Below are 14,072 nucleotides of genomic sequence, written 5' to 3' on the forward strand. Positions count from 1 at the left end.
AGTAAACAACGCGAAAGTCTTGCTTTGCAACCCCTAGATGGCGCCACCATACGAGCGGAAGTAGTGTCGTGCCACGACAGACGACAGTCAGCAGAGCAGACAAGCCCCCGAGAACGAGTAAAAATGGAGCTCTTCAAGACTGGGTTGAAAACCGTACTGGGCGCTCAACCGGGTACTCACACACCCACAGGGGCTGAAACGGTACCGGTATTTAAGTATGATCCAGTTCGGATGTTAGCATAAATCACAAAGACGCGCCACACATTCACTGTCGATGATATATTCCGTGAGCTTTGCCGGCAGTGTCCGAGATGTTTGTAGAAGGAAAAACATCACATACTGAAGAATTTCGTAAAGTCGGGAGATATCACAATAATAGACAATACAATCGTGTTAGAAACTGAGAAATTTGAAACATGGGTATACGAGATTTCTGTGCGTAGCAGTGTCAGCAAAGTTAAATACCTCTGTCTGCAAATCCATTCACTGGACGCGTATACCGTGATGTTGAACAGAAATGCGTGGAAAAAACCCTAAACCCTTTTTTTTGCTGTCAGGTACGACAACGCTAGCAAAAACAGTGCATGATTACAATGGACATACAAGGCCTGTATTTGGCCTGTATCAGCCAGTGCTTGTATTCCTGCAGTGGAACACAGTGCCGTAGCATCACACTTTGTTTACATGTCTACCGATCTGTGCAAAGCATGTATCATACAGGGTTCGCTGACGCTCTGCTATTGCAGGTGGAACGACTGGTGGACAGAGTTGAAACCTCAACCCTCCTAGAGGACAGACGAGATGCTTGCAGAGCTCTCAAGGCACTGGCAAAGGTATCTGCTTCTCAATGAGAAATGCTGAGTTGACTGACAAATGAGTTGCTGAGTCATTGTTGCGAACTTACAGAAATTTCGAGTGGAAGTCGGCGCACAGGGAATGGGCGCCCTCCTACATGTCCTGGAGACAGATCGCAGTGACAGCGAAATTTCCGGTTACGCGTTAGATGCCCTGTCCTACGTTATATCAGGATCTGATGACGATGAGGAAGGTAAGTGCGTTGGTTATGCTACCACATAGCAACCTTTCGATGCGCCCTTCTTTTGTGAACAGACGACGCTTGCGACGAGAAGCAGAGCAAGGACCTCGGTGAGCAGTTTACGGAGATCTACATCAAGAAGCCAGAAAATGTGACGCTGCTTCTCGATCTCATGGAGGTATTTGCATCTCTACTTTTTGTCCAAGTTGTTCCCGAGAGCTGAAATTTTGCGCTTTGCAGGAATTTGACTTCAAAGTGCGATGGCCGGCCGTAAAGCTCTTGACGGGGCTTCTTATCCACAGGCCGAAAGAAGTGCAGGAGTGTGTTCTTTTAAGCCCCATGGGAATATCGAGGCTCATGGACCTGTTGTCCGATAGCAGAGAAGTGATCCGCAATGACGTGAGCATACGTTGTTTTTTTTTGTTAATAATAGGAACGGGGATAAATGAAATACAGAATGGCAAAATACAACATTTAAAGGAGCAGTAAAACCCCATAAATTTTACATTTTTGGTTGTGCAGATTGTGCGGCAAACATCGTGCACTCTTGCACAAAAAACAGTTATCTTAGTTGACCCCTAGTGCGAGAGAGGGGGAGAGAGGCCTTGTACCTGCACGCCCTCTCCCGAAACCCCTTGATTCCTACAAAGAGCTTGTAAGCGAGCGAGAGTAAAACTACAGGTGACATCACGTGTATCCATGGCAGATCAATTTCCACTGGGAACTGAGACCTTGTGGCTGCTCGCTGCACTGACGCTACGTCACACCTATCTGATCGTGTCACATCATGAGATCGGGCCGGGTAACCAATGTCACGTCACACCATTCATGGCTGGTTTTGGAGGACGTATCTGTAAATCAAACTGCACATTGATGAGACACTATTTTTATTTTCCATTTTTGAAATTGGAAATTCAGTTTCCGTTTTTATTTTCCCACTGATTGACCGCTTGATGAGTTAATCAAGGCTTCCAGCAATGCTCAATGTCATTTCATTGCTTTTTTAAGCAACACAACACTAAACTGCACATCTCGATTCAGGAGTGGTAGGAAGTCTATGTGTGTGACTCAACACCATCTTTCTTCATCAAATGCCCTTTCTTTAGTCGAAATTAGTTTTCGTATTCATGTTCTGTTTCATCTTCGATACTCTTCTAGGCCCTCTTGCTGCTGTCCCACTTAACAAAAGCCAACGCAAACATCCAGAAGATTGTTGCCTTTGAGAATGCATTCGACAGATTGCTGGACATCATCGTTGACGAAGGATGCAGTGACGGAGGTGCGCAGGTCCAGATACCGCAAACAGACATCTTGATTGTCTTTATATTGTGAACTGAACTGGTTACAACATAATCACCCGAAAAAACCAGACAGAAAAGGAAAAAACAAGCAATGTGTTTCAGGTGTGGTGGTAGAAGACTGCCTGATCGTTCTGCTGCACCTGCTGAAAAACAACAGCTCCAACCAGAACTTCTTCAAAGAGGGCAGTTACATTCAACGTCTGACACCCTTCTTCAACTACCACCAGCAGGGGTCGGAGGACGGTAGCGGATGGTCCGCGCAGAAGGTGTCCAACATCCACCACATGCTGCAGGTGGTGCGCACCCTGGTGTCACCCAGCAGCCCCCTCAATGTGACCTCGTCCTGCCAGAAGGCCATGAACCAGTCGGGGCTCCTGGAGCAGCTGGCCAGTATCCTGATGGCCAGTGGAATCCCGGCTGATATTCTCACAGAGGTTTGCGCTGAATCTTTGGGTTGAACTGCTGGGTCTTCCAGTTTGTGTTTCTACTGGTGCGAGGTTGTTGTTTCTTCATCTCAAATCTTTGAATATTTCAAAAGCAGTGGAACCACAACTGAGGATCTAGTAGTTCACATTACTCGAAGTCTGATTAGAGCCTGGAGTTTTCGGGAAATATGTTTGTTTTCTATATTCGGGGGATAAAAATTGGGTAAACAAACATGTGGTCTAAATTCGTGCGAATTTGGGTGAAAAAAACTTGCCAGTATGCTAAATTAAGGGGAAATCTGGCTCGGTTACTCAAATTAACTGTACTGATTTGGTACAAATGGTGATATAACTGCATTTGCTGCCAAACACGTTAATGTGCGTTCCTACAGACGTCTCAGTGGAGGGCAGTTTGCTGGGTAAAAATCTGGTTTCACCCCTAAAGAGGCAACCTTCAATTCAGGGTGCAAATTTGGGGAAAGATTGGGTTCAACCCTAAAACTTCAGGTTCTACTAATAGTCAGTGTCATTTAATGTACTTCATTAACCTTGCATTCAACATCAGAATTAATGAATTAATGAAACAAACAACAAATCCACCTCCGATCTCTGTCTCCCTTGTAACCGTTGTTAGATGGCGAGATGCTTCAATACATGCAGAAGTGAAGCACATGCAGTGGTCATGTTCCCAAAGCACTGATGTCCAGTAGTAAGAGCGCCTTAATCGATAACATGTTCCGAGTGCGGTTCCACACACAACTGCGATCAACCGTGCAACTTTCGACTGTCATTCTGCAATAAAATATTTGATAAAAACTTAGGAGGCACTATATTCCAGCTTTCTTTTTTTCTTTCTTGCAGACAATCAATACAGTGGCAGAAGTTATCAGGGGCCATCACAACAACCAGGAATTTTTTGCTTCCGTAAATGCCCCCTCCACACCTCCGAGGTTGGTGTCCTCCGCGACGCGGAGTATGCTCTGAGGAGTGCAAACTTTCACGTCTTTTGCAGGCCGGCATACATGATGTTGCTCATGTCGATGGTGAACGAGAAGCAGCCGTTCACACTTCGCTGTGCTGTTCTCTACTGCTTCCAGTGCTTTCTCTTCAAGAACGAGTTGGGTCAGGCACGGATCATCCAGACCCTGCTGCCGACATCCGCGGACAGTGAGTACCTGCTATTACTTTGGCGGAAGGGATACCGTGACATAACGCGCCGCATATTAATGACTAATGATTCTTTCACGCAGTCAAGGGTAAGTTATTGAAGTTATGGTGCTAGCTAGCCTGTGAAAGTAGGACTCAGATAGTTTTTTTTTTAAATGTGTAATTAGTTACGGCTACAGTTACCAAGTTAAACCTTTGAGAAAGGTAAGCAGAGTAAACAAAATGCTTAAAGAAACTTTAACACTTGTGCTGTGCAGCTACAACTACATCATGTGCTTGTTAGACTTAAACAGTAGTTCATCAAAGTTGTCGGCATGCTTGGTTCGAACGCATCCGCCCCCTTACACTAAAAAGATTGCTCAGCAGGAGCACTGGAGCTTTCTCGTTATAATGTTCCGAAGAATGCCACAACGATGTTTGGAAACCGATATCTAGAGAAATGTGGAGCTATCTGAGTGAATCAATCCCAAGTGACGGTTCCATTTTACAGCCAGTTTCACCGTAAGTGGTAACGAATCACAGTTACAAGTTCAAAAGTGGAAAATCCAGCAATCTGGTGAATGTAGATTGCAAGGAGTCTTTGCAGTGATATGCAAAGTACCAGGAAATGTACTTGAAGTAAAGCATTAAGTACTTGCTAAAATATGTGCTTTAAATACAGTAAAAAGTCACGCGATGCTAAATACTTTAAGTGAAGCATAGAGTGGTGAGAAATATAATTGAAGTACTTAGCCTAAAATACAGCATGCTGTTTACGGAGACTAATATGCACATGCATACATTCATATGCAGCCTCTCAGACAAACCACTTACGGACACTATATGCATGACAAACAACGCGTAAAAGCACGTTGAGACGTGCCAATATATCTGCTCTGATAGGATTGTGAACAGGCTAAAATAGGCTGAGGCTTAGTGCTGTGAACACCACAATGTACACTGTGGTGCCGGCTATCATGCAGTGAGCTAGCAAAGCTCACAGAAGGATACTTTAAGTACTTCAACAGGAAGTAGTATTAATAATAATAACAATAATAATTGGGGGTGTACATCGCGAGACAACTGAGATCATGAGCGACGTCACAGCGGTCGGTCTGTGGATTGCTTTTGCCCACCTGAGGGTTCTTTAACGTGCGATGAAAGCTCACCACAAGGTACCACCGTATTTAACGTCCCTCGCGGAACATGGCATGTCTAAGCAACTTGTACCCTGGCACGAAGTTGCTGGCATCCTCGGTCGGGTTAGAACCTGCGATCTCGGGATCAAAGGCGAACGCGCCACAGACTGAGCCACCGAGGCCGGTCAATGGAAAGTACAGCAAAATGTGCTTCAAGCAAAGTAGAAAGTATTGTTCAGCAGAATTGCTTGAAGTAAAGTAAAAGTACCCCGAAAGGTATTTTAAGTACCACTAAGCACCGAATACTTCAAGCGTTGCCCATCACTGAGTCTCCGGTCAAAATATTGGCAGCACCTGACCTCAGGCTCGTACCTGCGTCTACAGTTACAAGTTGCCTTCCCAGAAAAGTAACTCATTGCTTTAAGTAATTACAGAAAATAGTAACTAGTGATAGTTACTTGTAACTTTGTTGCTACCCAAGACAGCTTTCACAAGTACTCTCTAAATAACCCTGCCCACTGCGCCTCTGCAAGAATGTAGGCACGATGATGCAGCTTATAAGGTGGCAACACGATATCTCCACTGTTTAAGGCGCCGAATATACAACATGGCATAAGTTTAGGGTCTGACTTTTTCCTGTGTTATACCCGATTCCGCTTGATTATTCCAGCCTTCTTTTTTTTTTTTGTGCCCTCAGTCCTGTCTAATAAGAATTTGTATTTCCTCCTCACCACCTTCTTTGTCTCCTTTCTCTGATGCACATTAGTATAAATATCTCTACCAAGTGTTCAATGTATTGCACCTGATGAAGGACGGAGGAGGTTTAGTAAAATAAATTATCTAAATATTTCAATCTCTTTAAATACTTATCTTATTCACTTGCAAGCGATAGACTTTTTGCACGATATTCCCTCTCGAAACCAGTCTCGTACCAATCTGGGTGAAACCCGAAAAGAGCTCGGGAGGGAACAGTTGGGCGGAATCGCGTTTAAACCGAAAAAGTCAGACCCTACACAAGCACAGTGTCTTGTCCGCAGTGACGTCCGTGACGGCGGGACAGCTGCTGTGCGGAGGACTGTTTACAGGGGAGTCTCTGAGCAACTGGTTCTCGGCAGTCGCCCTCTCGCATGCCTTAGTGGACAATCCCACGCAGAAAGAGCAACTGCTTCGAGTGCAGTTGGCCACCAGTGTGGGCAATCCACCTGTTTCCCTTATGCAACAGTGCACCACCATTTTGCAGCAGGTAAGCCTTATCATTATTATTATTATTTTTTTGCATCGACTATGTATAGTTCTGTTACTCTGCCCCCCCTATCGGCCTTGAAAGAGAGCGTGCATTTACAGGGTGGGAAGTTACCGACCAGGTTGGGCCTGCTCATGCTCATGAGCACGTGGCTGGCAAACTGCACTCTAGCAGTCATGCAGTTCCTCAACATACCCACCAGTGTGCCTTATGTATCCTTTATGGCGGGTGTCGTTGAAGAGACATTTTCTACCTTCAGCTGTTATAATTCAGCCTTTTGCGTAGTCTTGGCAACACTGGCCTTTACTCTAGTGACAGTAGGAGGTGTTTCTTGAGTGATGAACGTTAAGCAAAGTCCCACTTCATCAGGTATTGTTGTTGTATATCTGCCAGTTATGGTCAGCTGTTGTAAGTTCTGCAGTTCTGAAAGTTTATGTATTTGACTGTGTTGAGTTCACCTTATACATTTGCACATGAGTGTGTATGTCGTTGTTATTGGGGCGGTAGGTCACCTGTTGTTCTGCAGGAAAGACCACATGTCCTGTCGAATAGCATAAGGTGAGAATTGTTGCTGACAATTTGAAACCTGAGCTCCACCTCAGCTCACCTCCCAAGTGAGCCTTGCCGAAGGCGACGAACACGAAGACCTTGTTCAGGGCCTCTGCGCTTTCCTCCTGGGCATCTGCATAGAATTCAACGACGATTCAGTACCAAGCTTCACCAGGTAACTTCTTGCAAGTCTCTCTCTTTTTGCGATATGCAAAATGAAAGGTACTTTGTAGGGATGCCTTGTGCCAACTGCTGGAAAAACGTGTTGGCTTGGAAACTTTTGTCGACAAGTTGTCAGCCATCACGAAGCAAGAGTGCTACAGCCAGGCTGCTCAACGGCCGCAGCTCAAGTACAAGCACCCGTCCGAAGTGTTCTTCGATCACGAGTTCTGCCGTCTCTTCAAATCTCTTGAGGGTTTGTGGTGTTACTTATTGCATCCTTGTATGCTCATAAGAGTAACGAAAGCACAGAGAAGCAATCTATGACATGAGATCATGATGGGGTAGGATTTCGAGTCTGCAGATGCTAACTCGAAAAATCGTGATCAGTGTGGGAAATAAAAACGGAGCACGAGGTGGATATATTGACCTCTGTTCAACACTCCCTACCTTGGAACACAATGTAGATGCTGCCCTGTCAACCTTACAATACAGCTTTCTTGCTTCCAAAGAGTTGTCATCGTAGCGTTGCTTTTCAGCGTGGAGCGCAACAGTGTAGACCTTGAAGATAACCCCGGTAAAATTCAAGCCTGTCGTAGTGGATGCCCACAGCAGATACCTTGTGCTGTGAATGCTAAGCTCACGCACCAGCTTAGCAGTCCCCCCTCTGCTGAGATGACAAGCAATATGCATAAGCCATTGGATAACTTTAAATTGAACTATGCTGATGCCTAGGTTTCATTTCCTAGGTCTCATTATCAAGGCTGTTCAGCCACGTCCCAAAGAGTTGGCAAATGGGCCAGAGTCCAACATGAGCGATGCACAACATGGCCTTCTTCAGCGGTACAAAGGACTCATCAGGGATCAGGTGAGGCATTGAACGTGGGATAAAGCGACCATTAAAGGTGCATACGCTGCAGGATGAAAGGATTGAAAGTCTGACGTCAGAGCTGGACACGCTTCGCAAGGAATACCAGCAGTGCAGTTCAGAACTGCAGGAGCTGCAGGGGTCTGTGCAGCAGCTGAGAGACCAGAACTCACTCCTGAAGGCACAGCGAGGTAGTGACCCCAATAGGCATGCTCGTTACGGTGTTATATTTGTCGGTCTATTGAAGCTGCCATTGGAGGACAAGGCGACAGCAAGAGCCCAAGCCCAGAGTTGGATCAGACCAAAAAGGAACTGGATGACCTGAGAAAGAAGCACGAACAAGTCTTGCAGGAGCTTGAAGCCGTCAAGGTTTGTTGCCCTATGAGATGTCGGCCGAAGTGAGGCGAACTGTAATGGTTGGAACTGGCAACGATACCTTGAGTTTATGGTGGTGGGTGCACAGTGAAACGGAGGGCAAGTGTCTCTTTCTCTTGCATCTAGAAAAGCCAGAGCGATGAGAAGGAAAAGATGACCACCGAAGTGTCGACAACGACCTTACCACAAGAGTTGCCTGAGGCAGGTGATGCAGTCGGAAAGGTAACTGCACTGGAGGAGCAAGTGGCGTCACTACAGAAGGAGTTACAGGATCTCAAGGTATTCCTATTATGAGGAGCCGTATCATTGTATGTACATGCACTGTACTCGACACTCAGTTCTACGTGTAGGTAGATTGCAAGGCATCCACCATTTTGGAATCAAGCATCTTCAAAGAGCCAAAAAGTAAATTACTCCGAAATTTAAGTTGGTAGTGATGGCAGCTATCATATCTGCCGTATAAAACCGCATAATAACGCTAAATTTCCTGCAAAAACTCACTGTTGTGGATTCCTATTCGTTCGTGTGAGAAGAACATCTTCGTACAGCGAACACGCGTATATCGAATTTCCGGATATAGCGCGATCCCAGGTGGCTGGACGCACCTTCGTTTCGTGGGCGATATTCGAAACGCAGTATTAGCTGAGAACTCGCGGATATCTGAATAGCGTTCGTCAGTAACGGACATACTGTTAAAGATGTGTGCGTGCGCGATTATGTCCGCGGATCCGCGCGGTTATGCGGATGCAATGGTCGCGGATGTGCGGTGGATATATATTCACGTGGGTACGGATGATGCATGCGTTATTGGCGCTCGCATCTTCATAATGTCAGAATTCGAGCGCGTACGCCGTCATGCACGAACATACTGCACGAGTAGGTTCCAGTTCACGAAGTGTTGTTTTACCGAACTAAACTGTTCGTTATAAGCAGGTGCGACTCCGAAGTCGTCGAACTGTACCTGCGATAAGTGTTTAACTGTTCCTCCCAGGCCATGAAAGAAGAAAAAGAAAAAGTAGAAACTGAACTTACAAATTTGAAGAAGGAACAGGAGGACCTGCTCATCATGCTCACAGAGCAGGACAGCAAAATCAACAAGTACACGACCAGGCTCAAGGAGCTCGGCGAGGAGGTAAGCCACCAGTTTGAAACTGTAGCCGCTAGCATTACTTCGGAGGTCTGCCTGACCCACCCAGTTGCCCTGTTGATAAGGTGTACACGTAGATAAAGTGTTTTGCTCTAGTCAGTTTCTACAATCCATGATTATTTTCTAAAACTTTGCAGACAGTCATCGGTGAGGTAAGCTGCGTGGATCTTTATAGTGTGACCGTGGGGTTGGGAGGATGTTTGATGTATTTGAGTTTCAAATAAAGGCGCCTTTTCTCTCCCACTCAGGTTGAAGACGACGACGAAGAAATCAACTTTGATGAGTATGACTGAAGCTGAGGGGAGGGTGGAGTATAGTTCAATTGTACAGTAATGGGTGACACAGAAGGGACATTATGCCACGTTTTTGAGGGAATCAATTTTGCTTAATAAAGTGTAATAATTTGTCGTTGGATAGTGACTATACCGTTCCTGTCATTGATTTTAATGCAGGCTGAAGAACGCGTAAAATAGCTTCATATTCTCTTATAGCGAACTCTGTTGTAGCGATCTCTGTTATAACAATCCCTATTATAACGATCCCCTACGAGGTCGTTTTACATTACTCTTTTCAAAAGGTTTGTAACGTCGATGCGGCAACGCCATGTAACATTTGCCATCCCATGAACATTTACCATCCCATGAACATTTACCAGGGTAGTCTTGGTCCTTATGCAGTTGTACCATTGTATAAGTTGTCTCAGTGTTACTTCGAACCGCATGCAGAATACTGAAAACGCGTGTCTCCTTCACCAGTCTCCGCTGGTATGCATGGCCGAGGCAAGGCAACCGTCAGAAGCCGCGCCCGCGTAAGCCACTAGTTAAGTACACAGGCTTACGACCAGTTACCAGCTGTGGAACGACGACAATGTGGTGGATATAATGACAGTAACGAAAATTGGAGGAAAAGTCGATACAGTCAATCTCCTTTACAACGAAACTCAGGGGACAGCAAAAAAAATCGCAGTAAAGGTATTTTCGTTAAAAAGGATGTCCATTATTGGAGCTATAAGGGGACCGCAAAAAATTTTGCTGTAGTGGTATTTTCGTTAAAAAGGTGTTCGCTATAAATGAGTTTGACTGTACCTCGCACCCTTCTGGAACTGCTCGTTGAAGGTCCAGGAGTGGATAGCTTCCAAGCCAGCAAACGTATCTCTATTCCCTGAACAAGGATAACAAAAACATTTCGCGAGGGTTTTCCGGGCGCCCTAAGGATCCATGCAGGACAAGGAATCGCTTTTCGCGCACTTCGTGATATTAGTCCGTTTTGTAAAGCTGTAATACGTTTTACCCTTCCAACGCGACCAAAACTCACCTAATTTTTTAATTAACAGCGTAATTTTTTTAACAAACCTTTTGTAACGTTATCGTGCTTAAATCGGAGTCGTGTGTGACTCAGAATCTTATCCACTGATTGGTTCCGGCTGGTACGGTTCGACGCAAGCAGCGTTATCAACGGCTTGCTAGACCTCTCTTTTGTTACCTAGAGAGCAGATCTGTAAAATCGTTGCATAGGACAGCGAGGAACCGAGAGAAGAAACGTAATATAACAGGCTACCCCTGGCAACTTCTCACCGAGGAAACGTTTCAACGCCACCAGGGTGCAGCTCCAATGCGGAAAACGGGTGATCGTTATAAGCGGGATCCGCTAGGGAACTTGTAAAGGAGTAGGAAAGTAAGTTGGCTTTACGCCACATCGTTGCAACGAGTGACACCAAACACAAATGCTTCGTGAGAAAGAGAGTCCATTACGGCAGGGATTTTCCCGGCACCCCTCCCACACCACACCCCTAACTCCCCGAAGATCTTACGGCGCCCCCCTCCCAAAAATAATACCTGCTACTGAGAAGCGAGCGGATAATTAGTGTCGCATCCTACCCCTCCCACACACACACTGAGATGATGATCCTGCGCGAACCCCTGGCTCCACGTTGTCTGTATTCCCTTTCAGTATCCCGTACGAAAGAGACTACATAACAGAAACGAGGCCTTTATCAGTCGAAGGACGTGGTTTAATCGTAATCGCCGCGACCTCCAAATGCTCAAATATAGGAGATTTCCTCTCGATGCATGTTACCTTGACAAGGTGAAGATTATACGTAATCCTCTACAGCGGCGCCTCTCCGCAATTAAACCGGATTACGTGACAAAAAACACACACACACGGATCCCCTGACGACCCCCTTCACTATAATACTATAATACTGCACGTTTAATGAGATGCGGCGCCTGGCTTTGCCATCAAGATATCGCCGTCTCGTCCGAGTGATCTGCTTAGTATTCCCCCGTACGACGGTGCAAAGCTGCCATCCCACGCAGCAGCTGGACACCGCTGGAGCAATGACACCGAACAGCCATGGGTGCGGCAAGAAGAAAAGAAGAGAGAAAAAAAAAAAAAAGACGACGTCGTGAAGATTCGTTGCATAAAATGCCCACGTTAATTCATTCAAATAATATGCGAGAAAACCTCAAGCTGGATCACCAACGGCAGGGCTCGAAAAGTGTCGACCACCTTTTTGTGTCCAGGTGTTCAAGGTGTGGTCACAGACATTATGAAAACCAGCTCGCGTGACGTAGTGATTATAAGATGATCGCCTTCCATGCCGAAATTGGGAGGTGACCTGGGTTCGAATCCCTGTACAGGCTGAGGTTTTTTCCTGGGTTTTTCGGCAGAGTTTCCACACGAATATGTCGGCACAGTTTCCCCTGAAGTAGGCCCAGGACGAATACTAACCCCCCTCCCCCTCATGTCCCCCACTCCTTCTCAGAGGCGGATCCAGGATTTTTCGCTGGGGGAGGAGGGGGAGGGGGGGTTCTTGCCTTCGACAGCACATGCTATTATACTACCAAGGTAAATTGAAACCCTATGTAACAACAGATATTGAGGGGGTCATGACATCCAGACCCCCCTCCCCCGCCTGAATGTGCCCCTGCTCCTTCCAGCTGTCCTCTCTGCATCTGTTCACGTCTCTACGCCGCTCGTAGCCACAGTTGCGTCGCGGCGACAACACGGAATTAGAAAAAAAAAAGACATTGTGAAAGCGACAATGTTTGTTGAGAAGAGCACACAAACGAGGAGTGCACTCAGCTCGTTCGTAAAGACTGCGTTCGATATAATGGGAAAGCTATAGTCCTCTACCCTTTTAGAATCGATATCAGCGAACTAACTGCTTTTCAACTGTTCCATCCGTCGTTAGTAAAGGAATGCAACTAAATACAAGTAAAGAACAATAAATTCGATATAATGGGAACGGTATGGTCCTTGACCGTCTTAGACTCAGTGTCAGCGAACTCCTTTTCAACTGTTGAATCCGTCGTTAGCAAAGGAATGCAACTAAATACAAGTAAAGAACAATAAATTCGATATAATGGGAACGATATAGTTCTCGACCCTTTTAGAATCAGTATCAGCGAACTAACTCATTTTCTACTGTTCCATGCGTCGAAAGTAAAGGAACGCAATTAAACACAAGTAAAGAACAATACATAGTCCTCTACCTCTATAGTCCTCTACGATATAGTCCTCTACCCTTTTAGAATCCGTATCAGCGAACTAACTCCTTTTCAACTGTCCCATCCGTCGTTAGTAAAGGAATGCAATTAAATACAAGAAAACAACAATAAATTCGATATAATGGGAACGATATAGCCCTCTACCCTTTTCGAATCGGTATCGGCGAACTCCTTGTTAACTGTCCCATCCGTCGTTAGTCTGCTTGTGAAGTAAACCACCAGGTTGAGGTGTACATACATGAGGTTGTACATAAGGAAAACTTTAAGCATCCACGTCGATAAACAGTGAGGCTTGATGCTGAAGCTGTATTTGTCTGTATTGTCTCGCCGACACCTGCGTCTCTGCTATACAGTTAAGAATGCGAAGAGCGTCCATGTCTTATGGGACACGTACAAGCTGTACAAATGCAATACGAGCTATACAAATTAGTTGCGCGAATATCCGGATTTTCTGAATACCGAAGCCAATAATTGTGTATATTACATTCGCATTTCGAATCGAAGCAATGTCTCTTTCAAAACGGAATATATTGGAATTGTTCCGAGACAGCACGCGTAATCCCGAAAGTTGTTTGCGCCGATATCAGTATGCACCTATTACGTGTGCACGCTGCATATGTATTCGGGTCGGTTATGTAGCTATCCGTTTCGTACTTGCTACGGGTATGTATATTGTGTTGATCCATCCGCTTCGGTTTTAAAATGACTGTTCGCACTCCCACAACACAAGGGGGGGTTGTGCCATTATTACTCACTGATGTCGCAGATTTTCAAAATCACTCTTCCAGCAGAAATTTTCTCAGCACCCCAAACTTCCTAGCATCCCTAAAGATCCTACAACCCCCCTAACACCTGCCAAAAAGGAAAAAAAAAAAGAAGAAAAAACAGCAGACACCGGTGTCATCCCCCCTCTCCACGAAAATCCAACACCCTATATACTGAGGTGAAAATATTTTGGGCAGAACCCAACCTTACACATCCGGCAACTGCAAAAATTATGCAGTTTCGCTCACTATTTCCCGGGAATAGTGAGGTGTCGGAGGGGGGGGGGGGGGGGACGTCAGGCCAATGGCCCTGCTATCCAGCTGATATATTGACATAAGGAAAAAAAAAACAACAACAACAACAACCTGGCCCAAAACGAGAAAATCAGCGAAGACTTCGCGGAACCA

General features: G+C 45.7%; 1 protein-coding gene across 1 annotated transcript; it reads left to right on the top strand.

Moving 5' to 3' along the window:
* The first annotated feature begins 62 nt into the window (after window positions 1-62).
* On the top strand, window positions 63-9,809 carry LOC135368893 (general vesicular transport factor p115-like). The gene is made up of 20 exons (XM_064602440.1): window positions 63-201; window positions 747-833; window positions 907-1,060; window positions 1,111-1,214; window positions 1,277-1,435; window positions 2,195-2,315; window positions 2,440-2,771; window positions 3,624-3,712; window positions 3,775-3,929; window positions 6,085-6,290; window positions 6,392-6,502; window positions 6,893-7,014; window positions 7,073-7,254; window positions 7,748-7,866; window positions 7,919-8,057; window positions 8,114-8,235; window positions 8,368-8,520; window positions 9,233-9,373; window positions 9,526-9,540; window positions 9,637-9,809. The coding sequence occupies exons 1-20, from the start codon at window positions 124-126 to the stop codon at window positions 9,679-9,681; spliced, it is 2,634 nt and encodes an 877-aa protein (XP_064458510.1). The 5' UTR covers window positions 63-123; the 3' UTR covers window positions 9,682-9,809.
* The last annotated feature ends 4,263 nt before the right edge of the window (window positions 9,810-14,072 follow it).

The sequence above is a fragment of the Ornithodoros turicata genome, chromosome 9, assembly GCF_037126465.1.
Source record: "Ornithodoros turicata isolate Travis chromosome 9, ASM3712646v1, whole genome shotgun sequence".
Lineage (NCBI taxonomy): Eukaryota > Metazoa > Arthropoda > Arachnida > Ixodida > Argasidae > Ornithodoros > Ornithodoros turicata.